The 20,308-nt window shown below is 36.5% G+C and overlaps 1 protein-coding gene and 1 long non-coding RNA gene across 3 annotated transcripts in view; both read right to left on the bottom strand.

Annotated features, from left to right (window-relative positions):
• Positions 1 to 5,778: 5,778 nt before the first annotated feature.
• Positions 5,779 to 8,980, bottom strand: tmem218 (transmembrane protein 218). Of its 2 annotated transcripts, XM_016482963.1 has the most exons (5): positions 8,921 to 8,980; positions 8,795 to 8,833; positions 8,368 to 8,501; positions 8,175 to 8,277; positions 5,779 to 5,950 (listed from the first exon to the last, which is right to left on the bottom strand). In XM_016482963.1, exons 3-5 carry the CDS (start codon positions 8,475 to 8,477, stop codon positions 5,816 to 5,818), a joined length of 348 nt encoding a protein of 115 aa, XP_016338449.1. In that variant the 5' UTR covers positions 8,478 to 8,501; positions 8,795 to 8,833; positions 8,921 to 8,980; the 3' UTR covers positions 5,779 to 5,815. The 2 variants fall into 2 exon arrangements, with proteins under 2 accessions (XP_016338449.1, XP_016338448.1); XM_016482962.1 differs by lacking the exon at positions 8,921 to 8,980 and having other exon boundaries at positions 8,795 to 8,914.
• Positions 8,981 to 10,529: 1,549 nt separating this feature from the next.
• The window catches only part of LOC107686113 (uncharacterized), a 21,292-nt gene continuing 11,513 nt past the window's right edge, over positions 10,530 to 20,308 (bottom strand). Inside the window, exons 2-3 of the long non-coding RNA XR_001634020.1 lie at positions 19,679 to 19,682; positions 10,530 to 10,541 (exon numbers count right to left, since the gene is read on the bottom strand). This is a non-coding gene — a long non-coding RNA (uncharacterized LOC107686113). The remainder of the gene's footprint in view (positions 10,542 to 19,678; positions 19,683 to 20,308) is intronic.

Here is a 20,308-nt window from a genome sequence, read left to right as displayed (position 1 = left end):
AATTTTAACTTTAATCTGTTCCTCTGACAAAGCTATCACATGACATCAGAAGACTTGTAATACAGAGCACAAGTCTGTTTTATGCTACTTTTTATGATATTTTTGTCATGTTAGAGATTGACAGCCCCATTCACTTTTATTATATTGCAAAGAATGGCAATATAATAGATAGAATTGTAAAGAATAGTATTATAAAATACAATATAGAATTGCAAAGAATAATATTCATAAAAACTTACCTTTTGGCTTCTACAACAACATACATAAAACATATTTACTTAATTGTGCGTTTTTCCCCATTGACTTCTATTGTAAGTACATAACAGTCATTCAGCTGTTTCCGAGAAATGACCAATGTATTTTCAAGGGTCTAAAACAAATGTATTTAAGATTTCACTGACCACACATATTGCAAGCCACGACCTTGCATTTGAAACACTAGTCACTTGTTAATGCAATGCTCTCTTTTCACTGTACCCCCTGCTAGGTAGCAGGTCATGTGGAGTGACCCTGGTGAGGACCCAAAAATAGCCACGCTTCAGCCCTCCATGGGGTGTTAGGGTGGACCTGCAAAGGGCTATTCCAGCTCACACTGACCCTTAAACTGTGCCTTAATTTTCAGCTCAGGAGGATGGAGAACACGCTAATATTCCTAAAGAGAGAGCAAGAGAGAGACGGAGAGAAAAAAAGTAGGTAGAGAAAAAAATGAGACTCTTATGCCATCATAAAGAAAGATAGGATAGTGGATATGTAGAGAATGATAACCCTTGAATCAAAGCAAAACAAAAGCTTATATCTTGGTCTGTGAGTTTCATTGGGCGAAAAGAAAACAAAAATGCATTACTTTCAAAAAACCCTGTTCTATTGTTGGATGAATGCAGTGTTTCAAAAAAAAAACACACACATACACAACAATGCTCTCTTTTCACTGTACCCCCTGCTAGGTAGCAGGTCATGTGGAGTGACCCTGGTGAGGACCCAAAAATAGCCACGCTTCAGCCCTCCATGGGGTGTTAGGGTGGACCTGCAAAGGGCTATTCCAGCTCACACTGACCCTTAAACTGTGCCTTAATTTTCAGCTCAGGAGGATGGAGAACACGCTAATATTCCTAAAGAGAGAGCAAGAGAGAGACGGAGAGAAAAAAAGTAGGTAGAGAAAAAAATGAGACTCTTATGCCATCATAAAGAAAGATAGGATAGTGGATATGTAGAGAATGATAACCCTTGAATCAAAGCAAAACAAAAGCTTATATCTTGGTCTGTGAGTTTCATTGGGCGAAAAGAAAACAAAAATGCATTACTTTCAAAAAACCCTGTTCTATTGTTGGATGAATGCAGTGTTTCAAAAAAAAAACACACACATACACAAAAACTTTTTTGCTGCCAGTATTCCAAATACAAATACACAATAAGAAATACTCACTCTTGGTGTGAATAAAATAAAATAAAAAACTAAACTAAACAGGAAGTCAGGAAAATGTTAGCTGTCATTATTCACAAATTTACCTCAAATAAAATGTAGATAAAATATAGATAAAAATAATAAAAATGTTGTTGGGCGAATTTTTCCCCCTGGTGTGAATAGGTCCATCGGAATGCAGTGTTTCAAATCAAAAACTTGTTTGCTGCCAAAATTCCCAACAAATATTCACGCTTGAAGTTAATAAAATTTAAAATAATTATTAAATTGATTTTAAAATACAAAACATATACTAATATTAAAAATATTAATGTCTTTATCTTTCAACTGCAAAATGTCTTTATTTTTCAGCCCCCTTGCAGTTGAATTTGCACATCCACAAAACACATTCCTAATATTTTAGTTTACTGTAAAATCATTTAATTTAGTTTGACTTCCAGTTTAGCACCCACATTTGACCCTTACCTGACCCCACACCTATAACCGACCTCAGACATTTTGCATCCGACAACAACCAACAGGAGTTCAGTTGATGCTTGCACCATTCTTTTTAGGAATCTTTTACAGATTCTAAAATGGAACAATTGATACGAGTAACATTTATCCAACACTGATTAGATTAAAAATTCTCAGGGATGGAGATGGGGGTGCGAGGGGTGAAGGGTGGGCATGCAGAGCTAAGAGCTGGAGAATAGAAGGCCAGGGGTGTGAGGGCAAAAGTTCTGCATGAGTGGATCACAAAGCAGGATCTAGTGTTCACGCTGTTCCCCTCCTCATCCCTCCCCCTCTCCCATGAGCCTCGGCAGCACCCACACCCATATCCTGGGTCGCGCTTACACCTCTCCAGCTCTGCATCCCCCTTCTCTCTCTCTCTCGTTCTTACTCTCTTTGTATGTCCAGCTGGCTGCCCTACAAAGCCTCCAGCTCAGACTCCCAATGAGCCCTGCTCCCTCCAACGCTTTGTTCTGCCGTTTTTCCCACTCCCTGGAGAGAGAGAGTCACTACCGGCACGGACAACAAGAAGGGATAAGGGAAAATGACAGAGAGAAGGACAGGAAGAAATGGAAAGGGGAAAAAAATAAGTCCAGTGTCTTTGCAGTCATGGATTACAGAGTGGTACATTAGCGAATTGCATTTCTTAGCTACCTTCAGCTGCTATGCAACTTCCTCTCTGCCGACAACTCTGAGCTTCCTTATTTCTATTGTCCTTACTTTATATGATAACTAAAACATTGATTATGATGTGATAGTATTTACGTGACTTCTACCTGATTTTCTTTTGGAAACCGTCCATAAACATACTGGTTTTAGAAGAGCTCCTAAAACATGGTGCCTTTCAAACTGATTTTTTCTAAAAAAAAATCAATTTTTCAAGGTCACTGTCTTTTGTTTTTTATTATATCGTACACATAGACACCGTTCAATGTGTCTGTGATCCTTTGGGTTGATTACACAACCCATTTCATGTACCAGTCCATCCGTCCGGTACCCTGTTTCTCAAGCTCTGGTAGATCTTCGCCGATCAGCAAGCAGAAAGGCCTCAGTGTTGCGATGTGGGCCGGAACTAATAGGATTGGATTTGATTCATTAGATTCTCTTTCATCGCACTGGTTGGAATTTCACTGCACGTCCCGTCGGACTCCCCACTTTTAAATAAGGATTGCACGAAGACCTGAGGGGTGAGAGCTAGCGCAACTGAGACACGGCCTCGCCTCGCTTCTTGCTCACATTCCCACAATCTCTCTGTGTAAGAACTTCCGGATATATGAGTATTTGGGATGAGTTCCCGGATATTCCAAGTTTTTCTGCATGACCAAAACTAAGTAGGCTGCTTTGTAATGGACAAACGTATAGATACTTCTCTGGACTATTAATGTCGTGTTGGATTTGTCACACATGTTTGATCGGTTGCTTATGGCTTTTTAGCTGGTGAAACCGCAGCTAACATGTTTTGTATCCAGTTTGGAGCTTTGGAGCTTTTATTGTCTTCATGCTGTAAGGATCGCAGCACACATGTACAACATGCCTGTGAAAATAATAAGCAATAACGACCTCCATCTTCCCCTGTGAAGTTTGCCTCCAAGAGAGATTTATGAAAATGAAAGTATACGTCTGAGGCAACAAAGGACCCACACAGAGTATTCGCCTTGTTAAGAACAAAATAATCAACTTGCGCAGCTTGAAGCTTTGTTGGACAGCCCAACTTTGCTCCCTCCGTCTTTGTGGTATTGTGCGGAGAGTGAGACAGTGTCTTAAAGAATGCTTCCATAAGGCCAAAATTAGCATGTCAATATGGGACCAAGAAAATGAAATTTGTCTGGTTTTAGCTGTGAATGAGTGAAATTTGAGTTTGCAGATAACCATTCCATATTAAAACATATTAAATTATTAATAAATTAAAGATCCATTTTTGATTGTCGAAGAATTCCAGATGTAGAATTCCACTCTCAACCAACAAGATTTCACGTAGTATTTTCATTGATCTCTTGTGAAAACCTTTTCTAATGTTTAATCCAGGAGCGAAAATAATTGAATTCTATCGCAAAAGCACGGACAAATGCACAGGACACAATTGGAGTATGCACATGCAATACCTAAGAAAGACAAGAGGCAAATCATAAGAGAGAACTGTATATTTGAGATTTTGTGTATTACGTTCTTAGAAATAAAGGCTCCAACGGGGGTTTTGCTATGATGCTATAGAAGAACAATTTTCAATTCCCTTAAGAACCTCAGTAAACATTCCTTAAAATAAAAAAAAAATTATTTAGTGCAAAGAAAAATAACCTTTTGTGTAATGGAAAGGTTCCATGGATGTTAAAGGTTCTTCATGGAACCATAAATGCCAATAAATTACATTTATTTTTCAAGGGATAGTTCACCCAAAAATGAAAATTTGATGTTTATCTGCTTACCCCCAAGGCATCCAAGATGTAGGGGACTTTGTTTCTTCAGTAGAACATAAACGAAGATTTTTAACTCAAACCGTTGCAGTCTGTCAGTCTTATAATGGAAGTGAATGGGAATCACACGAAACGATCGATCTGTGCAAGAAACTGAACAGTATTTATATAGTTTTTTTTACCTCTAATGCAATGCGATGTCTGAACTGTCCTGAGCACATCCTCGACAGCCGGCGCGTGACGCGTCTTCTTTTTCTTGCTTGAGAGATAGGTGGCGGTAATGCACTTATAAGTCTGTGATCCGCTGTAAAGCAAGAAAAAGAAGAAGACGCATCACGTGCCGGCTGTCGAGGACGAGCTCAGGACAGTTCAGACATTGCAGTGCATCAGAGGTAAAAAACGATATAAATACTGTTCAGTTTCTTGCACAGACCGATCGTTTCGTGTCTTTACACATCAATGTAGTGCTGGGCGGTATACCGGTTCATACGGTGTTTATTTTTGTTATGATATGAATTTTTAAAATACCGCAATATGTTGCTTAAACAACGTTCGGAACGCGACACTTTTTGAAAGGGGTCCCTTTTCACTGTTTTGAGTTAAAAATCTTCGTTTGTGTTCTACTGAAGAAACAAAGTCACCTACATCTTGGATGCCCTGGGGGTAAGCAGATAAACATCAAATTTTAATTTTTGAGTGAACTATCCCTTTAATCTACATCTAGTCACTTTGAAAAGTAAAATAGCACCACTCCACAATGAACCACAATTTATGATGCCGGGTTACGGGTGAGTTATGGGTCAAAGTTGTAAAAAAACCTATCTCCAAATATGAGCAGTAGTAAAAAAGTGATGCTTATGATGTTGGATTTGGGAATTAATCTTGTTTTGCAAAAAAAAAAAAAGTTGTCACCCATGAATCAGACTAAACTGGTGATTGAGTTTGACTCATTGACTTAATAATCAGTTCACAAAACCAGTCTAAAGGAATCATTCATGAATCAGACTGATCTGTTTCTTGTTTCTTACACACTGACTCAGTGATCTGGTTACAGTGAAAAAAAATCCTAATGCTCTCCTTAGCCAACACCACTAATTAAAGAAATGAACAAACTAGAAGTTTGACATAAAAATAAGATGTATTAATTATTTTCAACAGTAAAAATGCACTACATTTAAAATTACAAAACTGCAAAACAGGGAAAAAAGGCTCAGAAAAACAAACTTAATTTTCCAATTACATATCTAACATACAAAACTTTACCCAACCACACCCTTCTGAAAACGTTAGCACTGCACATGCTGCATTCAGACCCCTCTGTGCTGCGCTCTCAGAGAGATGTGGACATCTCTGATTTGGACCGGAAGACAAAAGCCCTGGAACCTTCTGCTGTCCTCTCATCTCAAGCAGGGCTCGTTGATTGACAGCGCTGCCAGGTTGGCTGCCCCGCTTTGGGATATCTGTAGGAGTTTGGCACATGAAGCCTCGTGGTCTAGTGTGTTCTCAGGGGCTTGGCATAAATGGGCTCCAGGAAATGTAAGGGCAGCAACATGAACAGGGCTGCCAAGAACACCACGCTCACCAAGGACAGAAGCACGTAGCGGCCGATGAAGAACATATCCACTTTCTGAAAAAAAAATAACATCACAGGCTTACGGCGTGAATTATTTAACATATTATACAGTTACTGGAAAGTAATTAAAGCCATGAGTGCTTTGATGTTTCCATTAATATCTAATTAACATGAAATCCATTCAGCATGTTATGCTTTTTTCCACTAGAGGTCAGCAGGGTTCTTTTAAGAACTTCAAGAAATGCAAACTCACTAGACCAGATAGACTAGACCTAATGAAGTGTGTATGTGTGTGTATGTGTATATATATATATATATATATATATATACACGCCAAACGTTTTTTTATTAACGCATTTCATTCAGCAAGGACATAATAATGTGAAGACATTTATAATGTTATAAAATATTTGTATTTCAAATAAAAGCTAATCAGAAAATTAGAATCATTTCAGAAGCATCGTGTCACACTGAAGACTGAAGTAATGGCTTTACCATCACAGGAATTTGTGTCATGTTTAAATATATTAAAATAGATACAGTGTGTGTGTATATTTATGTACGTATATATTCATATTCATATAATTTGTATTATCAATATATTTAATATATTATCATAACATTTTTCTTAAATATATACATGCGTGTGTAGTTGTATATACATAATAAATATACACCGTAGTACACACACATATATTATGTACACAAATATATATATATATATATATATATATAATACCTACAAATATAAAATATTTAAGTTATGTAAACTAGATAGTTTATATTTAATATAAATTATATGATTTTGTTTTTATTTATATCGCAGGATTTACCTTTATTTTATCATATGTCAGAAAAACACACACTTCTTTCTTGCCATTATTTCTTATTCTGCTGTCTGTTTTTCTTCCATGAATTAAAGCTGAACAGGGTGATAGTGTTGAATACTAACAGCACCCTACGTCCCTACAGACCTCAACTAGAGTACGAGGCCTAAACCATGGGAGAGGCCACAACCTACATTAAACTTCAGACAGAGAGATGTCTTTGTGTGTGTCTGTGCATGTGTATGTGGGAGGGGGCTCTGTCTCAGGCGAATGCAGTGTTCTCTCGTTTAACTCCTCTCACTTTCTAATTTGCCAATTAGCCGGCTAGCAAAGCACAGAGCCGAGGCCATGTTTTATTAATGTGGCATCAAATGCACGGCAGTGAGCTCCTGTTTGGGGCCGGCCTAATTGGCACTGTGATATTATTCCTTTGTACAACAGCGAGGGGTTACCCATTTCTCATACAATACACTGTCGCCTATCAAGAAAAAAAACTGTTATCTAGTCATACCCGCTGCAAGCAAATCAGCAATGGGTGTAACATGGATTTGGCACTATGCACAAATGAGAGTCTATTGCACAATGTACGGTACTACATGCATGCTTATAGTAATGAGAGACTTGCATGCGGTTTTGTTTTTGCTATTTATCTTTCTGTTGTTCCACTATCAGATCTTATATTCATTCCTAAATTGTTTAAAGCTAACTTTCATGCACTAAACTACATGATATCAATTTCTAAAAGGTGTTTTAACATCAAAAACTTGCACGTCTTCCTAACACCTCTTGCTGATAACAAAAAATTGAGTTGTAAATCTGAGAACATCTGTTGCAAGATATTAAAAGAACTACACTAGTCAACATTTGAAGTGGATCAAAACCTTTTATCAAAGTTGTCCTAAAACCAAAATGTGTTCTTGTCTTAGGCCAACTTTGATGAACTTTTTTTGATCCACTTCAAATGTTGACTACTGTACACTATGCAATTTGTGAGATCTCAAATCTGTATCAAACCAAATGTAACAGTGGGTAATCTAATAATTTTAGGTTGAAGGCAGGGGAACATTTGATTCAGTCAACATGTTTCTGTTGTGTTATTGAAGACTGAAAGGTAAATGGTTTGGGTTTTGTTTGTGCAGACGAGGGTGAGTTGGCAGCTCAAAGCGCTGGTTTTGGCAAAGACAGACTTTGGGAAAAAGCTGTTGTGTTTGTACTCTCTGCTGTTGAGGAGAGATAAACCAGCACGTCTTTGTCAAATATAACTCACACACAGAGCTGTACAGTGGACCTAACTCTCTTTTCAAGCATGAATTGAATAAAGCAAAACAATACTTATCAAATCACTTGTACATTAGCTTTTCATATGTTTGTCTGTCTGTACATTTGGCAAGGATAGGACAATTCCTTTATATTTATATTAAAGCACATTATGCAAATATTACTGCACTCACCTGAACTGCTTTCTCAGGGGAAGGAACTTCAGGGGCGCGCGGGAAGAACACTAAAACCAGTGTGACGGTGAGCGCCAGAAGAAATAAAGGAATGATTCCTAACCTGGTGAGGCGATAACATCGTGATTATTCATGATACAATAGAGCTACTACAGACAGAGCATGTGTCGAAAACCTGAAAGTATGTTCTTACTTTGTTGGGCCGGTTGCGCGCGACAGAACGATAGTGAGCGCGAGAGTCACTATCCAGATTAAAGCGATGATAAACACACCTGTCCCAACCCCTAACACCACATCGGCCATCCTCGCCTCTCACACTGCCTGTAGCTGGACGAGAGAATGTCTTGTTTAGGAAGCGTGATATGATGGATGCATGCGCTAAATCCACTGTAAATATATCAAGCTGATGTCATGAACGCAAACCATGTGGCGCGTGTATCTTCGTCTGGCTGCTATTCCTAGACATTTACTGTTTTTTTTTAACTCAATTCAACTGGCATAATTAGGAAGTAAACGATGGGAAGCGTGCAGTTCATCAAAAATGAATGCTTAAGCCAACAAACTAATCCCTTGTAGACCTTTAACGGCTACTCTAAACACTAAACAGTTTGTATATTTACCTCATAAAACAACCGAATGCTGGAACCAACTGCGTAGTTCTAAAAAAAATACAGATTTGCGACAAGAAGATAAACGCTGCAGAAAGTATAAAATATTTCCATGGAAACACCATCTCTTCTGTTTACCTCCACACTTCCTGTGTCGCGAATAGACCAATCAGGTTGCAGTATCTAGCGAACAGTGTGCTGGGAGTTGTAGTTTATGTGAACACAGCATACGTAGTGCGTATAAATCATTTAAGTTATATCTATCTGTCTGTGGTGTGCAAATGCAGGCCTACATCCATTATTATTACTATCTTCATTTGAATATATTTTTTCTAGTGCTGTCAAATAATTAATAGCGATTAATCGCATAAAATAAGTTTATTTTATATTTAATTTATGTATATATGAATACACACATACAGCATATAGTTAAAAAATATTTACATGTACTTACATGTATATATTTATATTCATATAATTTATATCATATTTTTATTTGGCTACAGTACAATGACAGTATAAAAGACAATTCATGTTAATAACCTGTTGTTTTAGTTTTAGTAATATTGTGTGGGCCTTATACAGGAAAATGTACAAGTCGTTTTAAATTTATATTGGGGTCCTAAAAAAATAATACCCCTAGCATATTTGATCTAGATTAGTCTTGTAGCCTATGGGTTAAGTTTCTATATAACTAACTAAACATACATTTGGGATTTGACCAAGTGGCACATTTTCTGGTTTCTTGTGGCACAAATAAATAGGTTTCCTCTGCTTTCCGACCAGGCGAACATCCAAGGCGACCTGCAGCCGATTGTAGGTCTCGTTTAATGCCGATAGGGGGCCAGCGCCCGGCACCGCCGCTAATGAACCGGAGATGCGCGTGCAGGGCCCAGGGTGTTCGGTACGGCACGGAATAACGCCAGTGGAAGAGGAACCGCGGAGGTGTACACTCGGCAGCGAGGGGTACGGGGAGAGAGAGAGAGAGGAGGGGGGAGATGGTGGGAGGGGTCTGATATGGCAGACGTCACGGCTGGTGTAGGGGAGTATAGGCTGTGTTGTCAGCCTGGTGTCAGTCTGATGAAGATTGGCATTCAGGTAAGCTGTCATTCATTTTCAATGTCAGAGCGCGGAGCGGGCGAACACTCCAGCGTGTTTTTTTCCTCTCTCGCTCTCATTACAAAAGGCAGGACATTATTCAAACAGACTGGCCGAGGGCTGAGGGGAGAGAATGATAGACAGAGAGAGAGGGAGAGAGAAAGTGAGGGAAAGAGAGAGAGAGAGAGAGAGAGAGAGCGCGCGGGAGGGAGGAGGAGGAAGAGAACGAGTGCGATAGAAGGAGGGAGGAAGAGAGGAAAGACGGGAGAAGATGCCGTGCAGTTTGGGGAGCGCATAAGAGTCTTTCTGGATGATTTTGTTTGGTGGATGATGCGTTTGGACTTGTGAAATGTGGTGGAAATTTTGTGTCGACATTTTTGTTGGGGTTTAAAGGGCATTTTATTGTTGTTGTTTTCCCCCCCGTAGGGATACATGACTGATTCGTCATATTCATAACGCGCAAAATATAGGCTGCGCATCTAAATTCACATTTAGAATTTTAATTGGGATGTGTTTTGAAATCGCCAGTGTTTTGTTTCGAGTTATACTTATGTCTTGTTGGCTTTTAGTAAGTTTAAATATTTGTATTTTACTGTTCGTTTATGACTGGTCAGTTTTGAAACAAGATGTTGCTTAGTAAATGTTTATCTGGCATTCAGATCTTGTGCGAGTTTGACATGAGATTAAAGCATATTATCAGAGTAGTGTTTAAGGAAATAAAAACACAGTTTGCCTGCATTATGTAAATTAATGGTTGCCTTACAATGACTTTACGCGGAGTCAACTTTTTGAGAATGTAGGAAAATTTGGGGTCGCGAATTTTTTTTTGTCGCCAATGACAACATTTTAAACGTATTTTTAAATTGTTTTTTGATATGTAAAACTATAATAAACTTTTAATGAACAATAATATGTTTTACGTTTTGTTTATGAACCGTACGATACTGGCACTAATAACTGTGTTTGAGCAGCGTACTGTTGTTATGGTTACCGCTTCGCTATTCTTTTCGCGACAATGGACCTTTTTCACATTTCCGGGTTTCTCAGCAGCGGAAGTCGTCATAGTTGGGTTTAACTTGAGCAGTGAATGAGAGAGTACCACAAATATATTTTTTGCATTCCCATTTGCTCAAATCGCAAAAGAAAAACTCCACGATAGTGTTTTCATGACTTTCGATAAAAGGAAAAAAAATTGAGAGAGACTGATAACGGCAGTCAGAAGAGAGAACGTTGTCAAATGTACCATCCCTCCCATAGACGCTGCATTAGAAACACTCTCGCATTAGCGTTAACTGTTTTTTTTTATAATTTGATGCAAAGGTGATTTGATGAAAAGGTTATTTGAATACAAAGAATAATGTTATAAATGTACATACATTAAAAAAAAAATACAAATATGAAAAACTTTCGAGGATTTACCATGCTGCTGACCTTTAAATGCGTCATCACAGTCTTGTGAAAAGGGTCCATTTAGCCACCGTTGAAACTACGTAGGCTACTCTGAATAACTTGTATTCTAACTTTTTGGTTTAAATTGTTGTTTAAAAGAACGTTTATGTACTTTTAAGGTCCCCCATCTTTTTATATTGTTCTTTCTTCTTGTGATGCTTGTGGACATCCTCCCCCAAAACTCCTAATTTCCCTTCTGGTTGCTTGTAGGTAAAGGACCATAATAAACACATGTAAAAAGTATTAGAAATACTATTAGAAGCATGTTTGACAGTTTCTACAGTTATCATAGTTCATCTATTACTTTATAAAAGCTGTCAGTTTAATGGCTCTTTGCTGGTGCTATGTCTTATTTACTCTCTGTTTTTTATAATTTGGCTGGCAAATCAAGTGGTATTTATTACTCTCTTGTGAATTCTTAGATTTGTCCTCTGATTTGTAAAAGATGAAGCTGATTGTTCCGTTTTGACTTGCAGACACAACATTACAACGTATTGTCAATGGTTATGTTCGTCATTGGATATAGACTTGTTCCTTTGTAAACGTTTAGTGACTTTCACTATTGTTTGAGGCATTAAACAACCTTTTTTCCCTGTAAATTTATATTCTCTTCATAAAATAGCAAAGCTGAGGCTGAAAAACAGGGAACATTGTAAAGGTCTTTGTAAATTAAGAAACTGGTGACTAGACTTTCAACATTTTGTTAAGACGTCAGGGTTGTTTGCAGTTTACACCTGTTTGCAAGCTTATAACATACAAATTAATTTGTACAAAGTTATATTTATTACACTTTCTGGAAATCCGAAATAATCCTTCAGACATGCTTTATATTAGAATAACTGCAAGTTAGCACTGTTTCATAATTGATCAATTAATTAGGCTAGATCATTTGCGATGTTGAGTTCCATTCTCTGCAACAACGGGGTGAGAAAATTGTCTCAAATCCTTTTTCTGACTGACTTAATTTAATAGTACCTGAAGTATACATTAACACCTTTCACAGTACTATTCAGAAAAAAAGCTAGGCCTAAATGCTAAATTCTGAATGCATTTTAATAAAACACTTTCTTAACACACAACCTCTACTTAAATGTGATCAACTTAGTCTTTCCAGTACAAGCCTCAACAAAGTGCAGATTTGAATTTCTTTAGTGTGAAATATAGAAATATTATGACACACAAACTGGCTGTATCATCTGTTAAACATACATTAGACAACATAAGAGTGACATTGCATGTCCATTTTCCGCCCAAAGTCAAATCTCATTTAATCAGCTGTTTTATTTCTGCGGTGCAAGCGATCACTGGGCTGTAATGTTTTGTCTGGAAGATAAAAGTTGTTGGATGGGGCTAATTTAAATGCCGAGATCCCTGCTGGGATCTTAATTGATGATTTGTGTCACGGGACAAGCTGCCCAGGGGCAAAACTGCAAACACAAAATACTCCGACTTTATTTGCATATTCCCCTTCTCCACATTATAATGTTTTGTCTGGAAGATAAAAGTTGTTGGATGGGGCTAATTTAAATGCCGAGATCCCTGCTGGGATCTTAATTGATGATTTGTGTCACGGGACAAGCTGCCCAGGGGCAAAACTGCAAACACAAAATACTCCGACTTTATTTGCATATTCCCCTTCTACACATTACGAGCAAATTACAATCTGAGGTTCAATACTGCAGGACCCGGAGCTCTTTTGGTCTAATCACTAATAAAATGACTCAGTCGCCCTAAATGAGGGAAGTGAACTGAGCAAAAGGAAGATTGTAAACCAATTGCGATGCTTCTTGACTTGCATAAAGCTATTTAGAAAATTGTCTTCCATTCTAATGCATCGTTTTTGATGCCAACCATAGCACTAATAATTCAAATGCCCATTTTTCTACAGGTCTCATTTGGATTTTCAGATCTTACACATGTTGTTTGTCTGTTGACAGTTAATGAGATACTCTTGTATCTGTGCAAAATAAAAAATGCAGGCTCAAATGAGAATTATTCATCAGCCTGTAGTCTGCTGGGGTCTGGTGTGTTCAAGGTGAAGCAATATGAGGCTACATTGTTCTTCGCTCTTCTTAGATGCACAGAGACAGAGCTGTGTTGTTACAGGCTTCCACCGCTAAGCCTTTGCTGATCCTGATGGCTCTCGGAGGAACGTGGGCCTGTTATTGCTGTTAGACGGCTGTGCATCCAAATGACCTCGCTGTGCTGCTCTTCTACCGCTAGGCACAGCGGTCAAACTCCTCTCCTGGGATCTGGAGGTAGGGGAAGATTTGCTTGATTTACATGTGTGCAGGCACTTAACGGTCACCTGTAGCCTGGTGCTCACATCACAGGCCGTGCTGTTTTCATGTCACCCTGGCCTTGGAGAGAGACGTGGCATGATATGTTGGAACTGACGTTGATTTGATTTACGAGAAAACACAGACTTGAAAATGCCAGTCTCCAAAAAAGAAGCGATGATCTGATGTTTACAAATGTGATGAAGTCGTCCTTTGGTGTGCATGTCAGCACTTGTCACGCACTTAAATAGATGTCGCCAAATGACAAATGACTTGATGAAAATCTGCCCTTGACTTATACCTTATACTCATGTCTATATATCTGCAACATTTAAAATGGCTTGAACAAAATTTTAGATAAAAAATATTAATACATTTTTTTTTATAAAAATCAGGAATATTTAGCATTAAAACTGTTGCATGTAACTTGTCCCACACAGTTTGTACTACACACGAGTGGTACAGTACTTGAAATTGTATGACTTATTGAGGAGAAGTGAGCTAGATGTTATTTTAGTATCACTGAGATATTGTTATAGTTTGTATTACAAATTTGAATCAGTTTTTATTTTTAATATTTTCCATTTTAGTTAAAGTTTTAGTAATTTGTTTTGTTTTGTCGCTTTTAGTCATTTTTTAATATATGTTTTCATAATTGTTTATTTCAGTTTTAGTTATTTTAGTACATCACGTTAATTAAAATGAGTATTGTTGAAATAAGCTGAAATAAAAAAAAGTTGTTTATATTTTATGTTTATTTTATTTCAAGTAAAGATTTTTTTTTTATGGTTTTAGTTTTACTTAACTATAATGACCCTGCCTGGCAGTTCATCAAACAGGGTGTATGTGGGTCCTTAAAAAGTCATAAAAACTCTTAAATATCCTAAATGGTATAAGAAAAGTCATAATTATCATTTTAAGAGATATTCAATTGTGAAGAAAAAAAAACAAGAATCGCATATTAATTTGTATTATTTGGTCCGTAATGTTGTTTAAATCATTGTTTTTACAGTCATTAACAGTAATTTTATTTGTTCACATCTCAAAAATGTCTTAAAAGCCTTCAGTTTGATTTGAATTCCTGGAAAAAAATCTGCTAGATTTCCATTGCAGGAGGGACCCAATCCAATTCTATAAACCAGAATATCATAATGTGATTTGTGGGTGGGATCTTTTGAATTTGACCAATGAGTATTGAGCAACACCTTAGCAACTGCACACCAATGCCCTGACAGCCACCCATATATTGCAGTGACTTTTGAACTGGCAGAACAATGTTGCTTTAGAAAAAAACATAGGTAACTTTTCTTTTTCTTTATATATATAATATATATGTTTTTTGCTATTATTATTATCGCATGCAAATGACAGACATAGTTATTCATAAGAACAAAAATAATTACTTCACCAGGATCAAAAGCAGGGTCAAATTAGCAGCAGCTTATTATTAATTCTGAATTTAAAAACCTTGAACAAGACTGTAAACCTCCAAGTGCCTTTGTTCTTATCTCTAGTGGAATGCTGATAATCCAAATAAATGTACTCAGCGTCACTGAGGGAAACGCGAACACTTCTATTTCTGAGTACTTTCTCAACATAGACAAAGGTTGAAAATATTTTATTTGAACTCTGTTTGAGATCAAAGTAGGAAAAAAAAAATACCCACGACCAATTCATACCCCCCCCCCTAAATATATAAATATATGCATGAGTATAACCAGTCAAATTAAAATAATGTGCTAGAGGCAGGAGAGTGTTTGACTAAGGTTGAGAGAGAATGATGTTTAATATTTTCTTTATTAGAGCGAGCATGAGAATTGTAGTTCTCACATGTTTTACACATTTCATATGTTGGTGTCATTTGGCGCGACTGGAGAGAGATAGATGTTCTCCTGCGGTGCATTGTGTGCATTTCGCTCTCCTGTCTTTTGGAGTGCGGCGTTTTTATTAGAGCTGAAATAGTGCATTGAATTCTCATCTATTACTGTAAAAGCCATCTTCTCCGAGAGTGGCATCTCGCTCCGTCCCGTTTCAATGACATCATTCATAAAGGCATGTTTTTCTCCCATTCACACTTCCTGCTCTGTCCTCTGGAGCATTCAAACACAGACCACCATTGATTCCAACCACCTGATTTCATTTGGACCTTTGACACTGGGCTATATCAGAGTTTCCTCTCCCGCTGATCTATTTGTGCATCTTTTGTTGTGTTTCGAACAGAACCCCCCACGTTTCCATCATCCTCTTTCAAGCTCAGAGCCATTGAAAGCCATTGATCGATAGCTGTATGTGTGCAAAATGCCTGTAATGGCGTCAGTACATGACAGAATCACTTAACAGCAAAGACTGAGTTATTCTTCCTTTTATTAATGCATTGGAATGGTTTTCCTTATAGAGATGGTGAGTGACTCCTGAATAGCGTCTAATTCACTTGCTTTAAAAGGATTATTAATGCACATCAATCCAGATAAATGGATCTGAGTTTTATTTGCAAAGTGGTCTATCTCAGCTAGTTTTATTGGCCTGTTGATTTGCAAATACTGTTAGGAACAATTTTTTTTTTGCTTTCTAATAAAATGCATTAGGACGGAGCAGCCTCTGGGACGTCATAAAGCACCTGGCTTCCCAGTGGCTTTAGCCGCAGTCTTTGATTTACAGCTTGCAAAAGTTTTTCTTCTTGGAAACGGTTTCTTTCTTTTTTTTTCCTTTCAACTGAGACCACTAATTCCAGTTTAGTTTGGATATTTTAGGGGCTACTGATCCTTTGAATAATCCTTTAATGCTATAAATCTATAAAGAGATCTGTTAATAATATATATGTTGTATATATACAAAATATGATGTTTTTTTATTTTTATTTTTTCAGATTTTTGAGAAAACACTTTCTGCTTAATGAAATTTATCATCAAAAGCCCTCAACTAAACATTGGCACTGCAAAATTTTCCTTAATACACTGAAAATAAAACAAGTTTCGTAAATTTCGCAAATAATCACAAAGAAACACAAGTAACAATCTGAATTTAACAAATTTTTGAAGTAGAAAAACGTTCTTGATTTATTCATAATGTTTAAAATGTGGCTAATAAGAATCTCTGAAATTATTGCAGATATTTTAAAAACAAAATAAATATTTTCAGTTTTATTCAAATTATTCAAATTTTTTTTAGTATTAATACTTTTTAATATTTATGTATTTCTTTTTGATAGCTGCTGAAATACTATTTATATCAAAAAAAACACCAAGTTGCATGGAATTTTAGGCTTTTTAAAATTATTTTTAGGAGGGCAAAATGCAGAATGCAGACAAACTGCAGTAACTTGTTTTCCATAAGTTAGGGGGAATGGATTTGGGAATGTGTGGAAAGCTGGCCTACAGTGACTGCTCTTATCTCAATAAAGATTAGTTTCTGTATTAATATTGTATCTCAAAATAGCTCCATGAGCAAAATGATACAGGAGTTCTTATAGTGTCAATAAAAACATACTTTTCTCAAGGGAGGCTCTTAGTGTTATTGTACCACACTGGTTGCAGAATAATCTTGTAAAGTGTTGTAATGTCCCTAAATGATTTATTCTAATAAGTGAAAAGTGATTTGCACAATCGCTGTGCAATTTAGTGTTGAAAAAGTTGCTAATTCGTCTATTATTTATCTATTTATATATGTACTTGTTTTTATCAGTCCAACAGTGCGAGTGTTCATAATTATATGTGAATTCCTGAGAGCTCAGTGCTGTTTAGCACTGCTGGTGGATGATATCTGATACATCAGTATAAGCAGCACGATTTTAGGCTGCGGGGTGCTTTGACTTCCTCGAGCACATGAGAGATTTCACACACACGCTCGCACACACCAGCTGCTTTATTGCGTTCATACAGTATGTGCCGACAGTTTTGGGAAAACCTCATGTCATTTCAGATTTAAGAGGCGGTTGCAGTCGCCAACAAAAGGCCTCAACAACATATTTTTGGCTTTCTAATGGATGTTCCAACTATGCTAAACCACATATCGCTGCTTCTCGCTCTGGTTTGTTTTTAGGGGCCCCATAAGGCTTAAAGTTGTTTCCTTTCAAGTGGAGTGTAAACATATACCCTAGTCAACATTTAAAGTGGATCAAAACCTTTCATCGAAGTTGTCCTAAAACCTAAAACCAAAATGCATTCTTGTCTTAGGACAACGTTGATGAACCTTTTTGATCCACTTCAAATGTTGACTACTGTAAAAGTTTACAGACTGAGTGTGTTCTGGCTGAGTGTTTGGAAATATCTTTGAACATTAAACAATCTTTTATTCCCAAAGCAGTTACGTCACAATAAATGAGCACATTACTGCAGTGTTTCCCAACCGTTTTGGTCTTATGTACCCCCACAGCCTCATCAGCAAGACTCAAGTACCTCTGCATCAACACCAAACTAGAAAAGTTTTTCTTTTCATTTGTATTATACTGGATATCTTCCTGAATTATAATTAATGTTATTAGAAGGCAAATCCATATTTTTAATTTTATCTTACATGCGAGTATCACTTCAAATGAGGGCTGATCATCCCAGATAAGTGTGTGTGTGTGTATAAAAAGAATATACATTAATTATATATTTTTAAATACATTAATATCTTGGTTATTATTTATTATTAATTATAAATATAAATAATTTTTAATAATAATAATAATAATACACACACACATACATACACATATTAATTAATTAATCAATCAATCAATCAGTAATATAAAATGTATATACATACACAGAATAAATATAAAATATATTATAAAGTATAATTAACATATATTATAAATTATAATTAACATTAGTGTGTATTTTATTAAATACATTAATATCTTGGTTATTAATTAATATTAATTATATAATTTTTTAATAAACTATTGTTTTCCATATAATATTACATATATGTGTATATATATATATATATATATATATATATTACTATTATATATATTACTATATATACTATTAAATATATTAATATTATTAAAATTACAGTATTTTATATTTTACATTATATGTATATATGCATGCATATATTAAATATATATTTTGATGTGATTAAAATGTATATATTATATCAAAAGCCATCATGTTTTTCCACTTTTTCTTTGCAATGCACCTTCCCCATTGAAATGAATGGATTTTCAATGTGCTCTGATGCAGTGTAAACTCTACTGTGTAGGTGACCTTACTAAATTGACTAGTTGATGATCTTACGGACAGACGCCTGTACTTCAGTTTTCTCCAGCTGCTAGCCGTGAGACTTCTGGTGACTGTTCAATTGAAAACTTAGAGGGAGATAAATATAGAAGACGAAATTGTGCCCCGCTTTAGGTGAAACTCTAGAAACGGATGGTCTTCGGAGAAATCATCACTTGCCATACGGGGGATGATATTAATGCGAGCCCGCAAACACTGGGTGCGATAACAGCCAGGAGACTGATCAGCGATGCATCAGCAATTTATCGACCACAACTGCGTGGAAAACAATCTTGTGCTCCCTGACTGTTAGAACTTTATAGCGTTGCCCTTCAGAAAGGACTGATGACAGCTCTGAGCTAAAAGTGAAACATAAACAGCTGCTGCCCCAGAGTGTGGGGGAAATGTAGAAGCATGCATGTGGCGCTCTGCCATAGCCGGGGTAGGATGACACAAGTTTTTGGTAAGAGCGAGGACAGTGAATGCCCTCACCGTTAGGGAGAGAAGTTGGGCCCGTGCACCCAGGTGGCTAATGCATCCTTGCCAGATTTGGAACAGAAGTGCGAAGCAATGCGCAGAAGGTGGCAGTAATGCAAAATATGGCATACACCTGCCTTTTATATCTGCGTCGTGTCGCAGTCCACAGTTGTGCTTGTCATATGCGCTCTAGAGGTATTTGTAAACCACCACAGACACATAATACAGCTCATCACACCTTTTAGCTCAGCTGACTTTAGCAATAAACACAACTGGCCTGAGCAAGAGCGAAAGGGTTAACCTTTTCCTTCCCGTTAGAAAAGGAGGGTGGAAAAACAGAGTGAGAGGTCATGGTGAATGCATAGGGTAGGGGAATTCCTCACTGTCCTTCCTAAACCTACCAGTATTATCAGAGTTGATAATACAGCTTCAGTGGCAGCGGAAAACCTGATAAATGGTACTTTAGACTAAATTAAAAGCTAGAATAAATATCAAGACAAGGATATTATTGTCATTGTGGTGGAAGGATTTTGTTTCTGAAATGTGTTAAACACAATGAACAAAGTAGCTGTTGCAATCTCAAAACAGGAATTGGCATACACTGTCATATACAGTATGTGCATTTTTTTTTTAAAGAAAACTGAGCTACTGCCAGTGGGAGCAACAGTGTAAAGATAATTTTACTCAGCAAGTGAGTAAAACTTTTAATTTTATTTTATAAATTAAAAAGTCAGTAAACATTTTTTTTAATTATATTTTTATTGTTTTTTATTTTATTGAAGATTTTACTGATGTGAAATAGTGAAACATACTGTAATCTTAACAAACAGGTTTGGAGCAGTGTTATTTTTGTTTTATTTATATACTTGTATAATTATGTATTATGTATATTTAAATTTTTTATATTTTGAATTAGTTTTAATTTTATGTTTTCAGTTTTATTTTAATTTTTGTTAAGGTTTTTTTTTTTAGTAATTTTGTTATGAATAAATATTTCTAATATTATTATATTT

The sequence above is a fragment of the Sinocyclocheilus anshuiensis genome, unplaced genomic scaffold (genome assembly GCF_001515605.1).
Source record: "Sinocyclocheilus anshuiensis isolate Anshui unplaced genomic scaffold, SAMN03320099.WGS_v1.1 scaffold437, whole genome shotgun sequence".
Classification (NCBI taxonomy): domain Eukaryota; kingdom Metazoa; phylum Chordata; class Actinopteri; order Cypriniformes; family Cyprinidae; genus Sinocyclocheilus; species Sinocyclocheilus anshuiensis.
The sequence above is the reverse complement of the archived record's forward strand: the minus strand, read 5'-3'. Positions and strand labels throughout refer to the sequence as shown.